General features: G+C 39.7%; 1 protein-coding gene across 1 annotated transcript in view; it reads right to left on the reverse strand.

The window, feature by feature from the left end:
• MTA3 (metastasis associated 1 family member 3) overlaps positions 1-22,570 on the reverse strand; it is a 155,687-nt gene that overhangs the window by 93,746 nt on the left and 39,371 nt on the right. The window contains exons 5-6 of the mRNA XM_063124000.1: positions 6,389-6,452; positions 4,840-4,957 (exon numbers count right to left, since the gene is read on the reverse strand). Of these exons, the coding sequence (XP_062980070.1) occupies positions 4,840-4,957; positions 6,389-6,452 (182 nt within the window). The remainder of the gene's footprint in view (positions 1-4,839; positions 4,958-6,388; positions 6,453-22,570) is intronic.

Here is a 22,570-nt window from a genome sequence, read left to right on the forward strand (position 1 = left end):
AGGCTCGGAGTGTGGCAACGAGGGACAGGGCCTTTTCAGTGGTGGCCCCGACTATGGAACGATCTCCCTGACGAGGCTCGCCTGGCGCCAACGCTGCTATCTTTCTGGCACTAGGTTAAGACTTTCCTCTTTTCCCAGGCATATGGCAGCACACCTTAATCACCCACATGTTTAGTTTTTTAATGGTTTTTAATACTTTATGTGTGTATGTTCTGTGTTTTAAAATTTTAAATTTTGCATACTTGTCTTTATCTCAATTTTAGAATTTCTGTAAACCACCCAGAGAGCTCTGGCTATGGAGGCGGTATGTAAGTGAAAGAAAGAAAGAAAGAAAGAAAGAAAGAAAGAAAGAAAGAAAGAAATTTAGCTCAATGGTATCTAAAACATATCAAAAATGTAGCATGGATGTCTACTAATGTCTGCTGTCTAGGAACCTAGCAATGGATTGTAATTCTGTTTTTCCCCTTCAAAAACATGAAGTAGACTACTCTACAATGTAATTGTGATGAAGCCCAGAATCAGCAACCAGCATAGAGGGAGATCATTATTTGGATAATTTTATTTTAATCTATTTATTTATTTTTTATTTATTTTTTAATTTTATTTTAGCTTAACAAACTTAAAGGGCTAGTGAAAAAGAGGAACACTGGGTTGTGCTGCTATAGCAGCTGCCAACTTTTCCCCACATTGGTAAGTATTTTGAAACCATAATTTGGCCGTGTCTTGGGTTCATGTGTTCCCTCCTACACAACACATACTTAGATTCCTTCCCTGTCTTCCTGGTTTGCAATAACAACAGTTTGGAATGACATCTGAATTGGACAAACTTATGATTACCGCAAACCGTAGAATTCCAAACCACAATTGAAAACCAGTTAGAACTGGGTTTATGATTCTTGTTTGGAAGGAAACTATGGTTTGCAGTGATCACTGTTTTCCTTATTCAGACATTGTGATAAGTTTATGACAGGTGAATGACAAGTGAAACTGGACAAGTATGAGGCTGGTCCTGCCTGCCAAACCATGTTTTGGTGGTGACACCTGAACTGGGTCTATTATATCATATTCAACTCTCTGAAAAATTATCAACTGTACACATTGTGTGACCGTGAAACTGCATTCAATTTGTTTCTGCTTCAACACCAGTCAAAGAGGCCTGTAGCAATATACTTAGAAGATAGACGCCAACTTAATAGCTTACAGACGCTCGCTTCTTAATCACTGATTCAACATACAAATTGCTTTCAACAGACCCTTAAAACTTTCCCTTGAATGCATTGTCATCTGCCCTTGGAACAAAAAGCAATTAGCCCCTGGTACTTATGCAGTTCATGTATCCGTATCTTCATCTTTGTGGCTAGATTGTGGGTAGACTACTTGTCTCCCAACTTTATTTCCACTAATTTATCTTGAAGAAAAGAACACAAAGCAGCATTAGGGAGACGCAGACTACTAGAAATGGGGAATGATATGCAAGGTCTCAGACTCTTGAGCTTTGCTTTTCCAGGTTAAATGAACGAATAATTCACTTAATAACAGTTTCTATTTTCACCGTAAAATGGATCCTCTATAACATATAATTCTACCCGTTCTTTGTCCCTGTGGAACAATTTGCACCAGTACTGAAGTGCCTCTGTCCGTATAGCCTCCTTATTTCCTTCTCTGTCATTTCCTCTGTGCAACCTTCATCTCCGTATTTGGCAATACTAATTTTCCAAAACTTTGTCTGTTTTAAAAGTTAGGTCTATTAGAACCAGTATAGTGCCTCATGTGCTGGGGCCACACACACACACAATGACCCCGTTCAGACAACAAGCTAAACCCATGCTGCTTAACCACAAAATGGTTAACGGAATGCATTCTGCATTCCGTTTACCATTTTGTGGTTAAGCAGCATGGTTTAGCTTGTTGTCTGAATGGGGCCACACACTAATAAAGCCTTTCCCCCCCCCCTCCACTGTAATGTTAGACGCTGGCTGAGGAATGCTGGGAGTTGTAGCACTTTGTTCTGTCTAAACATGCATAAGATGGCATCATAAATTGCAGCAACGTAAGTGGTTAAAAAAAAACCAAGCACAGAAAGCCAGTTCTGGATCAGGTCCACCGTGTGCAAGGAAAGGAGAGCTAACCGTTCCCTCCCTCACAATGATGCTTAAAAAAAAATGCATTCCCCATGCTACAAACAGCAATAGAATAAATGCTCCCATTGGAGCTTTTTTTCTACCACTATTTGCTGCACAGTGGGGCGTGGGGGAACAATTTTCTTCAGGACTGCAGTAGGTGAGGGAAGAAATGTATTCATATGCTGTGGTTCCAATATGGATTGGTTTTCCCTGCACTTGGTTTAAGATGAGCCATGCTGGATCAGATCCATGGTCCATATAGTCCAGCATTCTGTTCACACAGTGGCCAACCAACTGTTGACCAGGAATCCACAAGCAGGACACAAGTGCATCAGCACTCTCTCCAACAACAGGTGCACATAGGCTTATTCTTCTGCTACTAGAGGTAGCACATAGCCATCAGGACTAGTAGCTATTGACCCTGTTCAGATGACATGCTAAGCCACAGTAGTTAAGCATTTTGAGCTAAACCCAAAGGCAGGAACCACACTACTGCTTTATAGCAGTATTGAAGTGCACTGCAGGATCTACACTACTGCTTTATAGTGGTAATGAAGTGCACTGACAGCTGGTGGGGCCCATGACACATCTACACCAAGCAGGATATAACACTATGAAAGTGGTATATGGTATGTGTCATGGACCCCAACAGTTGTCAGTGCACTTCAAGACCACTATAAAGCAGTAGTGTGGCTCCTGCCTTAGTGTGTTGTGCAAAAGGGTTAGTTGGCTTAACCACGGCTTAGCATGTTGCCTGAACAGGCCCACTGCTAGCTTTCTCCTCCAGGAATTTTTCTAAGCCCTTTTGAAGTCCAAATTGGTGGCCATCACTACATCTTATGGGAGCAAATACCACAGTTTAACTATGCACTGTGTGAAGAAGTACTTCCTTTTATCTGTTCTGAACCTTCCACCAATCAGCTTCATGGGTGGGAGATTCAGGACAGATACAGGTTCTAGTATTATGAGAGAGGGAGAAAAAAATCTCCCTATCCACATTCCCCATACCATGTATAATTTTGTATGCCTTTTTATTTTTTAAACTGATATCACTACAAGTGACACATTTAACATTACATTTATTTAGACCCTTAACTTCCTTTCTTACATCACAACCTACAGAAACAGCCTTGCCAATAGATGCACAAAATGTAAGAGTTTCTCTTCATCTGTATTAGCCTGCCTTTCTGAACACACAGGGCTCATCTACACCAAGTAGGACATTCCATTATGAAAGCAGTATGAAAGCCACACTACTGCTTTACAGTGATATTGAAGTGCACTGACAACTGTTGGGGCCCATGACACATCCACACCAAGCAGGATATAACACTAAGAAAGTGGTATGAAAGCAGTATATGGTATGTGTCAATGGGCCCCAACAGTTGTCAGTGCACTTCAATACCACTATAAAGCAGTAGTGTGGCTCCTGCCTTTTATAAACCGCTTTCAAACCACTTTCATAGTGGAATATCCTGCTTGGTGTAGATGAGCCCGCCCACACACACATATATAGATGTAGATATATACAACCCAAAAAACCAGTTTGTATAACGTCTCTGCCTAGTTACCAAAGACAAATCTTACTTGCCCCAGATGATTTACGAGCTTGTACAGAGCAGCAATATTTGGCTTATTGCCATCAGCTTGTCCCATTTGCCATCTTAGGAAATTGTTCTGTTTATACTACTATGAAAGCCTTAATGAGAAAAAAATGACATTGAATTCAGTCTTCAAATATGTGTAAAATAAGAAACAAGGGGTCTAATGGTATAAATCACATGGGATGTTACCATGTAATAAAAGTTTTATGGCATTTTTAAAAGGCCAGTTAAATCTTGGGAGATAAGCAAGCAATTATCTTCACAATGTTCCATGACCTGCTCTTATAGCAAGGATACCATCAAACAGACCAGTTACTATAGATATCTTCTTCTTCTTTGCTTTGATGTTGAAGGTTATTTAAGAAAGAGCACATTTGAAAAATCTTCTCAGAAGAAATGAAGGCCAAAGCTAGACCTAAGGTTTATCCCTGGATTGTCCAGGGGTCAAACTTGTTCATCTAGGTGACACACAGGGGATCCAGTGTTCAGGCAGGGGTCTAGCTGTGGCCAAAGTCTGTTTGTCACACTGCTGTCACATTACTTCTTGAAACACTGAACAATAATTCCATAGAGTTATGCTATTTCACCCTAATTTCTCCTCTCTTGAGTGGAACCAATTGCCCTTTCTACACCTAAGGCTTATCCCAGGAAAATGGAAGGATCATCCCTGCCTGCTCCTGGGATCCCCTGTGTGGCATTTGGATGCCCAGGAACAATCCAGAGACAATCCTGGGGGAAAAGGCAGGTGTAGAAACAGCCAATGGCTCTGGGTGGAGATGGGGCAAGCTTTCAGTCTATTGCCATCACTTGCAAAGGGCATGTGCAATTCTCCAAAGTTGCCAATTCAGTGGTTGTTGTGCGTTGGATTGTGCAGTCAAAGAGATAGTAGAGCCCCCTCGCATCTTCCTCAAGAGGAGCATCATTTCTGCAGAAGCAGTTCTGTCACTAACATGGCACCATTGGTTTCAACTTCTGTCTGCTTGAGAGTACACATATTATGGCATTCCTATAACCCCAGTCATACTTGATAACGTGAACATGTGAAACTGCATCAAAGAGCACAGGATTACAATAAAAACTGACATTCCAAATCACAAATAAAACATGCTTACCTTCTGAGAGCATATCTGGTACATCTGCTTGATACCTGGGTCCCACTCTGATTTCCCCTTTGTCTGCGAGAAGAGTTTTCAGTGATGGATCATATACCAGTGAATAGAAGAAAGTATCCTTTAAAAAAAAAGGGCAAGAAACATATATTGTATTCCGTTAACCATTTTGTGGTTAAGCAGCATGGTTTAGCGTGTTGTCTGAACGGGGCCAATGACAAAAATAACTTTTTCCCCCCATCCCCAGCATTTCTAGGAAGGGCTGAGTAAAAATCCATTGGAAACCCTAGAGAGCTGCTGTTTGTCAGTCTAGACAATGTCCCAGTTCGTATGCAAGGATAACCCAGAACAAGACAGCGTCCTCATCAATACTGACTGATCACTCCTGCTGCAAGTGGGCGCAACTTAACAAACCATGGTTTGGTTAATGTTATGTGCAAACCATGAACTATGGCTTCTCTCTCCCCTGACAAGCCAAAGAAAGAACCATAAGTTTATTTATTTATTTATTTATTTATTTATTACATTTCTATACCGCCCAATAGCCGGAGCTCTCTGGGCGGTTATTATAAGTTCAATTGTTATTATAAATATTGCATGTTTTGCTGTCTATTCTGAAGTAATAAAATAATTAGTTGTATAATGCGTACAAAGTAGCTGTTCTGAATTTAATGAAAATTTGCATGAAGGGCTAATTTTTATCCAAAGTTTTGATTAAGAAGAGCTAACACATACTTCTGCCAACTTAGGCTGCATTCCTAGATACACTTACCCAGGAGTAAGTCCCATTGCATTCCATGGGGCTTATTTCAGAAGAGACACAAACAGGATTCTGCTGTAATTTTTGTGAACAGCCCAGCGAGCTTTGACTCTTGGGTGGTATAGAAATCCCATCAATCAATCATCAATCACGAACCCTCAACACTGAAACTTTTTTTTGTACTGCAACTTTTAGTAATAAACTTTTAAATAGCAAAAGCAATTATTTTTCAGCAGGTTTAATAAACAATCTATCTTCTATAACAGGAGCAGGATTGCTTTACTTTGATCCTAAGGACTGGGTAGGGATTCTAAGTTTCCAATATTTAGTTTAACCCAGTGGAGGTTTAAATAAAGAAGGGATAGAATTCATGCACTTAACTTAAATAATTTAATTGCTGCCAGTGATCGTCGTGCAGAATTCCAACATGTTAAAATTTAGCTCTATATCACCGCTACCTAATAACAGAAGAATCAGGTAGTAGTATCAGCCTAAGGCAGTAGAATGAGAGAGCATTTCTAGTTTCATTTGCAAAATTTTGGCTGAAAATCAAATGAATGTTTTCAGTATTATTAGAATAAATCATCAATAATTCAGGATCCTGAACAATCATGCCAGACAATGGTTTAAAACACTCACATACAAGCATTTTTATTTTATCTACTAACATACACTATTTAGCAAAACCAGATATTTATTTTAAAAGTGTTGTAAAAATGCAATGCTTGAGAAATTATGTGTAAAAGGCGATTGATACTTTGATGAATTCATCCTATTAAAATGTGGCATTACCTCTTTAGCGAGATACGACAATACAGATTCAGTTTCGTTCAGAAGAGCAACACTGCATTTCCCCCTATGTGGGCAATAAAAAAGAATAAAGTGTTAATACCTTCTTGCAATGAGGACAGAAAAACAGATCAGTCAGCCAAGTTCAGAATTTGGAAAATTCAGTTAAATCACTGATATTTTAAAACATGAGAACATAAAAACATAAACAGTGATCAACCAAACACCTTTGGGAAGCCCACAACAGGAGATCAATAGCAGCCTGACAGTTGTTATTATTGTTGTTATTCTATCTCATCTATATGCAGAATGCCCTCGGGGACATACGAAGTTTAAAAAATGTAAACAAGATAAAACAATCAATAAAACAAAACCACAGGCAGCATAAAAATGTTAAAAACAATTTTAAAAGATAAATCAACAAAATCATACAACATAAAAACAATATATAATGGTCAGTAGTAAGATTCTAAAAAGGGAAGGCGTGCCAGGATAATAGAGTCTTTAATGCCTGCTTAAAGACATTCAAAGAACTCAGCAGGCGCATTTCAACCACCAGGTCATTCCACAGCTAAGAAGCAGCAAAGGAAAAGGTCGTCTCGCAGGTGGCCGCCAAACTCACATTAGACAGTCGTGAGGACCTTACCTGGCGGGCTGGAACACAACCTTGGCTATAGACCATGTAGAGCTTTAAAGGTAAGAACCAGTACTTCATAGTTTTGCCCAGAAAGAATTGGCAGCCAGTGTAAAGATTTTAAAACCAGTGATATATGGTCTCCACGAGGTATCCCAGTTGCATTTCCAGCAACTGGTATTGAGAGACATTCTGCTTCTAAATACTGGAGATAATATATAGTTATCATGAGTGATAGCTAGCAATGACCATGAATGCACTAAACGGCAAGTGGATTTAAGTGCGTGTACGTGAGCAATGTCTTGCAAGGAAGGAAGGAAATGATCTAAACCAAAGTCCATCGAACTAACGTCTGCAGACCACTGGTGGGCCACAAGCTCTATTCAAGAGATCCACAGAAAGGTTGTGGAACAGTCAAGAACAATCCTGGCACTTGATTTTTATTTCTAGTGATGAAGAGTGAGGCCTTTCTGGCCAGGTTGATCATCAAAAAGACAGAGCCTGTGATTTCATAATATATTGCTAGGTTGGTCTATTAACTGCTCCCTAAATATTTACCAATTAAAGGGCCCTTCTCAGTGACCTGACCTCTTAAGGGCCCATGTTTTTCATAATGATAGTGGTTTTGAGAATTATGCCAGTGCTGAAGAAAAAAGATGTTATTACAATATCAGTTATATATGTGCTTTGATTTGTAGTACCCAAAAAAGTGTATTAAGTGTCCACTGAAACCCTCAGCAATTTTCTAGTGGTCCATGGATAAAAAATAAAGTTTGAGAAGTACTGATCTAAATATAATAGTTACTTTCGAATAATACTTAATGAGGGAGTTAGATTCTTAAGAAAAAGGAAAGGACAAAGACCTTCAGAAATAGCACCATCTTACTCTGGATAAACCTCTCTTAAATGCATGTTTTCAAAACAGACTTGAAGAAGCTTATTCAAAATAAACTCATCTTAATTCCATTCTAATAACAGGCAATCAAATGCTCATGTAACCCCTGCTAGGATGCTAGCCGCCTCTCTGTGGCAGACATAGTTTCAGTGACTAAAAGGTTGTAAGGAAAAATAAATTCAGGTTGTGGGAGGGGAGCTTGGAGAGCACCAACCAAAAAGGGTTTTTTCTGCCCAAATTCACTGCAAAGAGAAGCAACAGAATCTTCTCCCTCAGGGAAGTGTTTTCCCCACAAGCCATAATGCAGGTGCTGTGTGAATTCGTAGGCCCTAGAGTAAAGACAACCTGCACCTGCTTCTGAATGGAGAGGCAGCCTCCTGAGCCAACCATCACAAGAAACAGTTAGCCATTTACCTCAGACTTTAAGAATATCATCTGAGGACCTCCTCCAGGTGCTCCCACTAAATGAAGTCAGGCAGGTGTCTACAAGAAAGAAGCCCTTTACAATGGTGGTGCCCCATTTCTAAGATGCTCTCTCCAGAGAGGCTTACTTTGGGGCATCAAGTAAAGACCTTTTTATTTTCCCAAGCATTTTAAGAACCGTGGGTTGGTTTGTTTTTTTAGTGCTTTTAATACTTTATTCTGCTGGTGGTTTTATTATTATTATTATTTATATAGCACCATCAATGTACATGGTTTAATTTGGTTTTATGTGCTACAACTGTTTTATTCTTTGCTTCTGATTTTATCTTGGTTTTACTCTGCTCTGGCTTTTATTATTTGTTTCAATATTTTCATTTTTTATTTTAATGTATTACACACTGCTCAGATAACTTTAGGTATTAGAAGGTATAGAAATACAGTAAATAAATATGTAGAAACAAATATCCAAGCATGAGATAGGATTGCCAGTTGTCTAAAAAAAACTTTTGACCTGGCTGGTTTTAGAGTTTCTGGTCTCCTTCTGCTAGATAAGGAATCTTAGGTCATGGCTAGACCAGGCCTATATCCTGGGATTGTCCCAGGATCATCCCTGTACATCCAAATGACACACAGGGGATCCTGGGAGCAGGTAGGGACGGCCCCTCCATTTACCTGGGATAATCCTTAGGTCTAGCTAAGGCCTTAAAGCCAGTTGTGTTACACTTTCTTTTTTACAAAAAAGGTGCATGTGTAGAAATGCACCCATATGTAGTGCAACAGGAGTGTGTGGAATATGTGTGCAAGAGCCCCCCAGCCAGAGATAGCTGCATTGCTCAACCAATGCTTCCTGACCTGGCCTGAGCATCATTTACCACTGCATGTAGCAGCAATAAGGAGTTGAGTTGGCTGCCTTATTCACTTATTACACTGGCTGGGTGAGCGGCAGCTCCGGCAGTAGAGGAGGAGAAACTCAACAAAGAAAAAGAAATGCCAGAAGGAGACGCTGCATGAAGCTGAGTTGGCTATCTGTCTGGCTCCACTAGATCAAACCATCCACACACTGCCTGCCCTGCTGCCCATGTTGTCTGGTTCCAAGTCTTTTGCCCATGTCTTTTATAGTGCCAGCCCATTGTATGAAAGTGGCCAGAAGCAGCGCGTGCAGCAATCGCCAGATCCAGGGAGGGCAGCATCTGTGTGTGGAGTTTGTGTGGATTATTTGTGTAAAAGACATATTTTGGGAGAATTTTCTCATAAAACATGCATTTCTAAAATTATTTTCTTTTAAAGCACACATTTATACACATATCTTATCATGACGTGTATTTTAATATACATTTTGTTACATTTTTTTAACTGAGGACTACTTTGCAAAATTCTGAAAAGCATTAACTGCATTCCGATACACATATTAATCCGGGCCATGCAGATCAAGTCAGTTTGTATCAGATAGAGAAGAACCAATTCTTCAAGCATCCCTATGATTTTGGGCATTCTGCATGCAAAGCATGCGTCCTGCCACTGAACTACATTGATGGTGCTATTTTAATAATAATAAATAAGTCCTGATCCTGGACACCTTTCAGCTCTGCTATAGGGCATCACCTAAGTATCAGAACACTGCCTTCCAGGACATGGGGACCCAGCCACTAAATGCAAAAACAGAAGCTCTCCCAACTTTATATTTTTTTATTATTATTACCTAGCTCTCTGCTTATTATAATTCAAAGTTAAGTGATTCTCTACCAGTTCCTCTGGTTTCTTGCTGAACAGATGTTATTGTCTGGCCTATCACATTTAAGATTCCAATAGAGCTTCGGCTATTGGGCGGTATAAAAATGTAATAAATAAATAAATAAATAAATAAATAAATAAATGGGAGTAGCATCAACATCTTCAATGCTCAACTGCTCCAAAACTCTTTCAGCGTCTTCTTTTGATTCAATTGTTATTATTGTTCTGAAATTTCATAAGAATGCCATTTATAAATGGATTTCATTTAGCGAGAGCAGAAGGGATTTACAGCAACTACAGTTCAGATCAAATTAGTATGTCAATTGATAGGTTGGAAATCTGTTTGCAACATAAATCCTGGGTCATATCATCATTCGATGTCAATAAGGCATTTGATAAATTGGAAGTAGAAAATTGTTGCTCTTCAGTTTATTTTTCCTCCTTTATATATTAAAAGGTTTGAAATATTGTATACTTGTCCTAAACTGTGGATAAAGGTTTATGGTATATTACATAAATCTAATCTTTATAGTTCAAGAGAGAGCCTGACCTGCTCTGTCTTGCTTTATTTAACTCTAACGAACAGACCCTGCTTCGCATGGGCTGGAATAGCACTTAGTAGGATACAGCAAAGCCTTTTAAGCAAAGTTTACATAGCTCTGAGTTGAGCACATTGTTCTGCTCATCTGTGAGAGATGCCACAGCCTCCAGAACTCCAAGGTATGCCCTCTGCCTTCCCCTGAGGGGGGGGGGTCTTCCCTACAGCAGGGGGTTACTTTGCTACAACCAAGGCTTTGTGACATGAGAGGGTTAATTTTTTTCACAAAGGATGTTCTCTCTAGGCCTGATGCAAAGTTACACAGCTGACAGAATTTGGCACATTGTGCCTGCCCCATCTGACTCGAGCCACAGCCATTGGCACCCCTAGGCATGGCCCCTGGCGTGGTGCGACCCAATTGGCTCCTGAAGCAGGGATCTTCCCACTCCATTCCGCTGAGGGGAGTTCTCCACAACAGGTGGAAGGGGACAGCTGTATAACTCTGTACATCAGAGTACTCCCCCATGGCTTCAGATGGTATCGACTGCAAAGCTATGTGCTGACTAGGAAAGTTTGCCAACTACTGACTGAAAATGATACTGTACGCGTCACAGAGAACTATGTAACTTAACATTAATTGTTGTGTTTTACAAATCAAATATCCCTAAGGTGCACATCCCTAGGGCCCAATTAGTATCCTTGCCAAATTTCAGGTGTCTGGATTTCTCAGAGCTATGATGCTGACAGACAGACAGACATCCTCTTTTATTACTACAGATTCTTCTTAATCTGCTTCCAAAATTCGATAAATTTATATTTCATAATCTTATAATTGTGCTTGGGAGGAGTATAAAAATGCAGTTATGTGCAGGTGGTGTAGGTTAAATATTAAATATTGAGAATATTGGAATTATTGACAAATTTGTCCCGTGTTCAGGTAAATTAGTTGGAAGACATCAAAATTCATGCTGACTGAAAATATGCAGAAAAGTAAATGCTACCAGAAAAGTAAGTACCAGAAAAGTAAGTACCAGGAGGAGGGCCTTCTCTGCTGTGGCACCCCGGCTGTGGAATGAGCTCCCTAAGGAGGTTCACTTGGCACCTACATTATATGCTTTTAGACGCCAGGTGAAGACCTTTTTATTCTCCCAACATTTTAACAATCTATAAATTTTAAATAACATGGTTTTAAATTTGTAATTTTGCATTGCTGCTGTTTTTATCTGGTTGAGCTTTTATATTGTATTTTATATTATGGTTTTATACTGTTGTTTTATACTTTGAATGGTTTTGATTTTTGTGAACCGCCCAGAGAGCTCCAGCTATTGGGCGGTATTTATTTATTTATTATTTATTTATTTATCATACTTATACCCCGCTCCTCAGCCAAAAAAGGCTCTCGGAGCGGCTTACACTTAGCAAAAAAGACAGTCCCTGCCCTCAGGCTTACAATCTAATAAAGACATGACACACAAGGAAAAGGAGTCAAGGAGGGAGGAGAGAGAAAGAAAGAGAGAGAGAGAGAGAGTCCAGCAGGAGCAGGCCCCGATGTTACTTCTGCCTGCTCCTGTCCCCTCGGTCCTTCTTCTTCCCCACAGGGCCAAGATGGCAGTTTGCCCTGTGGGGGGGGGGGTGGAAGAGTCCAGCAGGAGCAGGCCCCGATGTTTCTTCTGCCTGCTCCTGTCCCCTCAGTCCTTCTTCTTCCCCACAGGGCCAAGATGGCAGTTTGCCCTGGGGGGGGGGGAAGAGTCCAGCAGGAGCAGGCCCCGATGTTACTTCTGCCTGCTCCTGTCCCCTCGGTCCTTCTTCTTCCCCACAGGGCCAAGATGGCAGTTTGCCCTGTGGGGGGGGGAAGAGTCCAGCAGGAGCAGGGCCCGATGTTACTTCTGCCTGCTCCTGTCCCCTCGGTCCTTCTTCTTCCCCACAGGGCCAAGATGGCAGTATAGAAATGTAATAAATAAATAAATAAATAAATACTCAGTGGCCATTTCAAATTAATATTTTGCCATTTATTTATTCTTACTGTTTTCAAGGCAGCTCACAATAGCATCATAAAACAACAAAAAACGAACATGGGGATAAAGAACTCTAAAAGTATGGGGCCATCATTAAAAGGGCTTTGTTGCGGGTATCCGCTAACCAATTTTCACTACTGATGAGTCAGAAAGCAGGGCCTCTCAAACTGATCCTACAGCCTAGGTAGGTTCACATGAGTGAAGGCAGGCCTTCAAATAACCTAGTTCTAGGCAATTTTGGGCTTTATGGGCAGGATCCAATGAAGCCCTTGCACAAATTAACAGCCCTACCAATTCTGGTTCACAAGCAGCCCCTATCACATCAGGAACAGCGATTTAGTGCGTCCTGAGGCAAGACAAAAAAAGTGGAAATACTCATTCCTGGAAGGGAGCAGGTTGGCAGAGATCACATAAGGGAGCTTTGCCAACCAGCCCCTTTCCACAAATGAGCCTCTGAAAGCACGAAATTGTTGTTTCACAAGCAGTAGGGACAGCCTGGAATTGGCGGGGCTGGCCATGCATGGACAAGAATCAGTGGCCAGCTCCACTAGTGGATTGGCAGCATTGGGTTCTACCCTATAGTTTATTATTAAATTAAATATTTCAGCTTTATAATAACTGCAGATACTACTATGCTAGTGATGAGCCTTGCTTTTCTGATAAAAGATATACAACCAAACTTCGATATGTATTTATTACACTTATATACCACCCCCATAGCCAGAGCTCTCTGGGCGGTTTACAGAAATTCTAAAATTGAGATTAAAAACAAGTATACAAAATTTAAAAATTTAAAACACAGAACATACACACATAAAGTTATTCCTTGTGGGGGAACAATACATTTTATTAAGATAGCTGTGTTGCCTAATATATATATGGTTTGGTGGTTATGTAAAGCAGTAGAGAAATGAGTACATGCCACCCAGTGGGGGGGAGCAGGGAAAACATGCCCTAACATGAAGGAGCTCTTTTGCATATAGTGTTGCGCATGCAACAGTCTCTTGCTGCAGAAGGAGGAGCTGAACTTTGACATGGTTAGTGTTGGAAGTGGTTCCTGGTTTGGGCTTGCTGGATCAGCTCTCTTTGCAGCGCACCCCAGTTCCTGTGGCTGCCACCTACCATCCACCTTATTGCATGCCTGGAGGATCCCTATTCATTCACTGTCTCCTGGGGTTGTGAATAAGGCTAAAGGACACAGGCTTCCATCGGCCTACCTAGACCTTTGGAGGGAAATGTGTTAATCAAAAGGTTGTTTTCTATGTTCTATTTTTGTTGCTTGTTGTCAAACTGAATAAATACCAGTACTTATACCTCAGGTGTGTGGGTGAGGTTGCTACTCAGACATCTCTAAATTGGTGTCCCAGGTTTCCTGGGTGGGGGCTTGAGCCTGAGCTAACCTTAAGGGAAAAACAAACAACCCCTAGACATAGAACCCGGCCCTGGGTACCGACCCAAGGGTTACAGTTAGAATACCAAATAAATATAAAATCTGATGAAATATTTAGATTTTTATTTATTTATTTATTTATTTATTTATTTATTTCATTTATATACTGCTCTATAGCTGAAGCTCTCTGGGCAGTTTACAAAAAACAAAATATACAAAGTTTAAAAACATAAAAAGCATAGAAAAACATTGGATGGCATTGTTTTTGAGGTTGTAATTGCAGACTAGCAATTGCATATTTGAAATTGCAGTTAATAACCTTATTATGAAATGATCATTTCCCTAGTTTAGCCAATGCCATATTTCCTTTTTATTGCTAAAGCTTTGAGATAATCAGGTTAATAGAAGTTAATACATCACAGTGAGAGTGAAGCATGCATCTTCATATTTAAATCTTCCCTCAGATATGGAAGCAATACACTTTTCCGGAGTGATCCCATATATTTGTAACTCTATCCCAAAAGATGAAAATATGACGTGTTTGTTGGTTTTTAAATGGACTGTAAAATGTATCTATTTCAAACTTCAAAAGTATTGTGAATTAGGTTTTACACTGCTTTAAACTATTGTATTTTTTAGGTTTTGTAATTGGACTGGTTGTTTTTTAATATAAAAAAAGTGTTAAATTGCCTTTTCAAGCTGCCATGGGAGGACTTTGCCCTGAAAAACATAATATAAGTACTCAATAAATAAATAAATAAAATTGACATTGCATGTCTAGCAAGTGGCGTTGTACTGTCCATTGATCCATCGACACATTTAGCTTCTCTAATATATAGAAACCCTGGATCTGTATATTGATTGGAAGTCATTCATTTCTTTCAGTTATAGTATGGAAATTAATTTCTCAGGAGGCCTAATACATGCTTTTGATCTCTGAAGAATAAATATATTTTTGCTGCAAAACTGAGTTGGTGTTACATGCAATTATGTCATTTGATGACTGCTGACCCAGAGACGTGCAATATCCAAGCTGCATGATTTGTAGCTTTAATAGAATCTATTCCACATTTTAATAGGAATATAACTTTGCATATAAACGTCTAAGGTGAAGCCAAGCTACCTTTCTTGAAGAATTAGGTCTTGGGTCTTCAACAGGATTTGTCATGATGATCACCAGGTTCCCTGCCTCTCCTGACTTTCATGGTATTTATTACATTTTTTTTTTAATTAAAACGTTTTGGGTTTTTTTAACCAGGAGGATAGTATGCTGCAAGGTGTCATTGTCATTTGGGTTCAGAACAGTGTTTTTGTGTTTTGGAACTCAGACCTCACCACTGCCTTCTGATTAGATTCTTGGCCAAATTACTCTTCTTTTTGTCTCACCAGTTTTCTTTCTGGAAAATGAGTATATTGTGACTGGTCTTGCTGGTTTACTCATAAAATAAATGCCAGCCATTTTGTGAGAGAATATATGACACTCTCTAAAAATTCCATGTACCCTCCAATCCAAAAAAACCCATTATGTTGGAGACCCCTAAATTAAGAAATCCTATGTCCCCTAAACAGTGTCTGATGGGTCATAGGATATTTTGGATTTTCCGATCTGAGATCGGTGACAGCATTCCAACCTTGGAGGGGGGGAATCAGACCTCCCTTCCCCTCACAACTGGTGTGGAAAGAACCACGCCGGCTACTCGCTGAAGATGGGAACTTTACTTCAGAGAAAGGGGCATTCTGGTGGACAGGGACGGGAGGAGACTGGTGAACCCAGGATATGTGCTAACCTGAGGCCTCTCCAGACAGCTTCCTTCCCCCTCAGAAGCCCCCCAGCTAGACAGGCAAAAACATGTATTTTTCACCTCCACTTCCCCCATCCTCTTGCACTGCATGATCGGAGGTTTACGATCAAGGAAACCACAACTCATAGGACTGTGCCCTTAGAGAATTCAGGGATTGATACTACAACGGAAATAACTTTGAAGGTTTTTTCACTTTTCATCTTTGGACATAGTCTTCTGAAATATAAACTATTTTAGGGTATACTAGACTCTGGCACATTTAAAATGCCAGGAAATGTCAAGTTCAGACAAATACTGACGATATAACAAAGAGAAAGCCATATTGACACAGATTATGTGGGACTTTCCGGTAATAATATTGTGGGAGGAACTGCCTAAATATAACTCTGTTTTAAATACTATTTATTTACATTCTTGGTACTGGAACATGATCTGAAAGCATATGTTGGCGCAACCTTGCTGATTTGTTGTTTATTCGTTCAGTCACTTCCAACTCTTCGTGACTTCATGGACCAGCCCACACCCTTGCTGATAGAGGTATATAAAATTATGCATGGTGCAGAAAAAGTGGATAAGGAGCTCTCTCTCTCTCTCTCTCTCAATGCTAGAACCCAGGATCATCCCATGAAGTTGAATGGTGGGAAACTGAGGACAAACAAAAGGAAGCACAATTAAACTGGAAATCACCACCAGAAGATCTCATAATGGGCTCAAAATGGGACGGGCTTTAAGGGGGGGATTCAAAAAATTCATCTGATGTTCATTTTTGAAGCAAGTCTGGGGCTGGTCAGGATCCAGATAGAAAACTGCCAAGGAACATGGTACATGCTGCCTTGAGCTCCATGGAAGAAAGGTGAGATATAATGAAATAAATATGGGAGCTTTTCCAACACATTGGGGATTAAGCAGAGAACACAAATCACAGTGTGATCACATTTTTTTAATTGCTAAAAGAACTGTATTACACCATTGGAAGGCAAGGTCTCCAGATGTGAATCACTAGATTATTGAAGTGAATATATTGGCAGCATGAGAAAAAGTAATTATCTAAGTAAATAGAAATTCTTTGGGAACAAATTTGGGCATCTTTTCTTTTGTTTAGATTTATCGTTGTGCTTTTTTCCATGAACAATTTCATTTATTATGGGATAATAAGTTATTTTTCTCTTATTCCTTCCTTCCCCCTACTTTTTTATATATAAATTATAATACACAACAGAAGGAAACTAGTATCATTTTACAATGTTTTCGTGATTTTGAAGATTATTAGATTTTTTTTTATCAAATGCATTTAATTTAAAAGTTTTAAGAGTCTTGCTCTGGAAGATAGGTTATGCTGGTTTTACTTTCAAGGCTCAAATTCACACTAAGTCACACTTATTTCTCTATTTATTTATTTAATGCATTTTATACCGCCCAACAGCCGAAGCTCTCTGCCTACTGTAAAAGAAATGCCAATATATCCACATTACATACAAAACGACAACTGATTGCTCCTGTTCTGTGATCTGGCAGATGCCTGGGCAAGTAGCAATTGCCCTAAGGTGAATATCCAAATAGCATATGCAGCTATGTTATATGAATCATATCACTGGTCCACCAGTCCAATGCTGTCTACTATGACCGGGGGTTGTTGTTGAACCGTGGATTGTTCGTTGAACCATTGGTTGCTGTATTGTCCAAACATCCACAGGGTGGCTTGTTAACCATGCAGTGTGGCTTGTTAACATCCTTGAACAACCCAACAACAAACCATGGGTTCTTAAGGTGGCTTGTTTGAGAAAATAAGCCACATTGCATGTTAACAAGCCACCCTGAGGACGTTCAGACAACACGCTAACTCCATAGTTCAACAACTAACCCACAGTTCAACACAAATCAACTTTCAAACACTGAGTGTGGATTAGTATGCTGTCTGAACAACCCAACTCTCTCTGAGATGTTTAATGTGAACAAATAACCCACCGTGTTTTATTTAAGCCATGGTGGGCTATAGCATGTGCTGGTGGCCATTTTGAATATTCGAAATAGCGGCCAAAACGTTCTGGATGGTGCCTGTGGGCACCGCAGCTCATCATAGCTGAAGTAAGGCATGATTGAGCATGTAGTTCTTTCTGTCTCTTTTCTACCTTAAGGGCTACGGGCCATTAAAGGCAGAACGAAGGGTGGTGAGCTGTACATTTAGCCTCACATGGCAGCATAGTGGCAATCTCAGCTGCTACTACCTCAGGGCTCCCAGATCGAAGAGAGATGCCGGCAGGGAATCTGTCCCTGTGCTTGGCCACCTCCTATGCTGCAGGGAAAGAATGGACACAGTAATTGATTACTGGAACAAAGTTTAGCAAAGGGGGGGGGGGGAGAGAAGCGATCAGATACATTCAAGAAACTATCCAGTATGCTGTGATTACTTAAACAAAGCCTGGAGCTGGAAATGGTGCAGAAAGGGGCAACAAAGTTGATCAAGGGGCTGGAGCAACTGCCCTATGAGGAAAGTTAACAGTGTCTTGGGCTGTTTAGCTTTGGGGGGGGGGGGGGAGGCAATGAAGGAGAGACAACAATAGACGTGCATAAAATTATGCATGCTGTGGAGAAAGTGGACAGGGAGAGTATTTTCTCCCTCTCTCAAAATACTAGAACCTGGGGTCATCCCATGCAGTTGATTGGTGGGAGATTCAGGACAAATAAATGGAAGGATTTCTTCACACAGTGCATAGTCAAGCTATGAAATTTGCTGTCACAAGGTGCAGTGATGGCTACCAACTTGGATGGCTTTAAAGGGGGATTAGATAAATTCATTGAGGAAAATGCTATCAATGGCTACTGGTCTTGATGGAGATATACCAGTATCAAAGGCAATATGCTTCTTAATACTAGATGCTGAGATCATGAGCAGGAGGGTGCTGTTGCAACATCCATGTTCTGCTTGTGGGCTTCCCATAGGCATCTGGTTGGCCACTGTATGCACAGAATGCTGGGACTAGATAGGGTTTTCGTCTGATCCAAAATGGCTCTTGTGTTATGTTCTTAAGTCTAAGTACATGAAACTGAATGTAATGTGTATTTTACCCCATTTACCTTCACCTACTTCTTCCTTCTTTTCTGCCGCCCCCCAGACTGTGGAATGGCCTGCTGGATCACTGAGTTTAAGACAGCCAGAAAGACTAATCTTTTCCGGCAGGCCTATCCAGATCAATTTTAAACCTAAGAATTTTAAGATGTTGTGATTGTTATTTTAATATTGTAGCGTTTTTATATGCTCTTTTAACCAGTTTTATGTATTGTATTGTTGGATTTAATGTTGTTCCCTGCTTCAATCCAGAGAGAGAGGCAGGTAAGAAATAAATTTATTATTTATTATTATTACTATTATTATTCCTCCTTTTCCTCTATTGCCTCCCCTGCCCCATCACTTTATTAGCAACAACATAATCAACAACTACAACAATTTTACACTCACCATTTTGTAAACATGACTTCCAAGTTTATTAGATGGGAATTGGAAGCATTTTTTTTAGTGAAAACCTTCTATATGTGTCCAATCTGCTAGCTTTTTATTCTTTCATTATTGTACAAAACTATCATTTGCAACATGTATTTGAGATTATAAAATAACAACACAGTTCAGAGCCTTGATTTCTAAATCAAAACCTGTGCTTTCTGGAAGATGTAGTTTCTATATTCATTTTTTAATATGGGAAAAGCCTTGTCAGATCAGGATACATCCTAAGTACCTTATATTGGTAGTCTCTGATTTACAATATTAAATCCAACTTAATAACCTTATACACCTCAAACCTTTGGACTGTTCCAGCTCTCGCTCTCGCTCTCGCTCTCCCTCCCTCCCTCCCTCCCTCTCTCTCTCTCTCTCTCTCTCTCTCTCTCTGCCCCTTCCCCCTTTTGTTGTTTGGTTAAACATCCAGCCTGAAGAAGAGTTTGGAAGGACTCAACAGCTTGTTCACTATATTTTATGGCATTTCCATTGGATGTAATAAAAGTATTATACTACTCATAGTTTTTTTAAGTTGGACATCCATGGTTATTCAAAATGTGTGTGCGTGTGTGTGTGTGTGTGTGTGTGTGTGTGAGAGAGAGAGAGAGAGAGAGAGAGAGAGAGAGAGAGAGAGAGAGAGAGACTGACTGACTGACTGACTGACTGACTTGGAGGATATTAAATTTAGCTGTACAAGAAAGGGAAATGGTCTTTTACCACCTATAAGAGGGAGTTTACCTCTGGAGGATTTTCCTCCTCCACCCCAATTACCAGATAAAACTTTTCAATTTTGCTTCTTTGGGCTCGTTGCCCAGTGCCCATCTAACATTAATCTCCGGATTTGCTAATATAAGAAATAGTATACCTTATTTCTTTTTCTTTCTGCTCTCTGCCTCAGAAAGGATGCCTACATGTACTATTTAATGCTAGAGACAGATCTGAGAAACTGCTAGTATTTATATTTTTCACACACACACGGAACTGCTGTTGTTTCTGCTTTGGCCCAGTAGTCCTTGGTGCAACCTAATTTGCACCTAGCATGGTCTAATATCATTAAGTCATCCTGCACTCCACCATAACAAGCTGAAAAACATTCATGTTTTCTATCATGCCTAGACTCCACCCTTTTCGCCCTTTATGTTGCTTTGCTAAAGATCCACCATGAAGAAGGGTTCTGGAGTCCTCAAAAGTTTGGTCATTTTATGTCATTTTAGTTGGTCCTGGTAAAAGTATAACTCTATTTTGGCTTTAAATAAGAGTTTTTAATGCATTACATCAGCCAAAAACTCAGAATAACTTCCAAACAAATATTGTGCTTCCCTACTTATGACATGTAATATAGCAAGAGAAAGTAACCTAACTTCCAGAAATTATTATTCAAGTAAAAATCTTTATCTGAAATCTGTGTTTTAGTTAATTAATGTTATTAGCTTAAGTACAGATGTTCCATACTGCAAAGCGTACAGCAGCTCAGACTAAAATAATCACAACAGTCCCCTAGGGTCTTAAAAATCAATTATATCGAGTCAAGGCAGGAGGGGAGTACAGCATTTGGTATATGTAGACTTGGTTGGTAGAAGCAATAAAGGGCTGAACTCAAGCCCTGAAATTGGCACAGATGGATATTGATTACTAAGCTAATTGCTAGATTTCAGTTGGTATTCTACTCTACCTTACATTGTTGCGATTAAAATCTAATTACTATTACCTGTTCACCCAACACACACAATTAAATGGTTTGACTAGATCACTGACATTTTACAATTAATATATTTAACATTCGTTACGTTTAGCTCAACAACACGCTAGCTTGAAATCTTCATTTCAGGAAAGCAGGGTTGCGTTTAAAATCCATTTCCTGTTCCCACATTACATAACAACTATTGATTCTTGACAGTTCCTGCAGCATTTAACTCACACACTCACCTTTCTTTTTTGGTAATGCAAACACATGGGACATTCAAATCTTATTTTAACCATGATGTTTCAGGACAGATGGGACATAAAAGCAAATATCCATAACAGCACGGAATATTGGCCGTTAATAAAGGTAATATACATTGGACAAAAAAGGGAGAGTACATATAAAATACAGGAAATGGGGCATTACTGTTAAGTATGGCACCCATTTAATTCAATGGAAGGGCATTAAGATTGTGGCCAATTTCTCACTGAAATAAATGAGGCTCAGAAGGACCTCAGTTTGCCTGGATTGTACTTTGTGCTAAGCATTTCGGGGATAGAAAGGAATAGATATGTGGCACTGTGCTGTTTTGTTCAGTTTGCTCTGCTGGTTTTATGCTTTTGGTTTGTTTTTATTGTGATGTTTATGACTATTATTTTATTTATTTATTATTTATTTATTTAATTACATTTATATACCGCCCCACAGCCGAAGCTCTCTGGGTGGTTTACAACAATTAAAAATAGTAAACATTAAAAGTATAAAAAAATTTAAAAAACATACAAACAGTATAAAAACAATAGTTTTTATACATTTTGCAGCGTATTTTGGTTTTTATGCCTCTTGTACGCTACCTTGATATCCTAGGATGAAGGGTGGTTTAAAATATTTTTAATTAATAAAATCCATAAATTCCATATTCCATAAATAAATAAATACCCAACATTATAGGACTTTCAACCACCCTGTTAACTTCCTACTAAAAAGGAAAACAGATTTAAGTGATTGATCAAGTACCAGATTAGCAATGGCCAAACTCTCTATTCTGCAGCTGCTTCTATGGGGCTGTTCAGATGTAACAAATCTTTTGGCAGCAATTTCTGGGTTAATTAATCCAGAAATTGTGGGGGTGCCTGCTGCATACCACAAACAAACTACTTCCTGTTTCCAGTTACAAACCTCAAATGCCACATTTGTGGTTTGTTACCATGATGTCCAAACACTGGGACTTGTGGCTGCTCATAGGTTAATCAACACCAAGGCCTTAGCTATACCTAAGGTTTATCCCGGGGTCGTCCCTGCCTGCTCCTGGAATATCCTGTGTGTTATTTACATGAACAGGGATGACCCTGGGACAATCCCGGGATAAACCTTAGGTCTAGCTAAGGCCCAAGTTAACCCATGGCTTGTTAGTAGAAACAGGATGCAGCTTGTGCATGTCCCCACAATTAATTAACCGATGAACTGCTGCCAAAAGCCACTGTTGTATCTGAACACGATCACTATGTTTAGACAATAGTCTGGAGGCCAGACGTATATTTCATCACGGCAAGTCACTCATTCACAAATTATCAAGCTCCATA

This window comes from Elgaria multicarinata, chromosome 4 (genome assembly GCF_023053635.1).
Source record: "Elgaria multicarinata webbii isolate HBS135686 ecotype San Diego chromosome 4, rElgMul1.1.pri, whole genome shotgun sequence".
In the NCBI taxonomy this organism is placed as follows: Eukaryota; Metazoa; Chordata; class Lepidosauria; order Squamata; family Anguidae; genus Elgaria; species Elgaria multicarinata.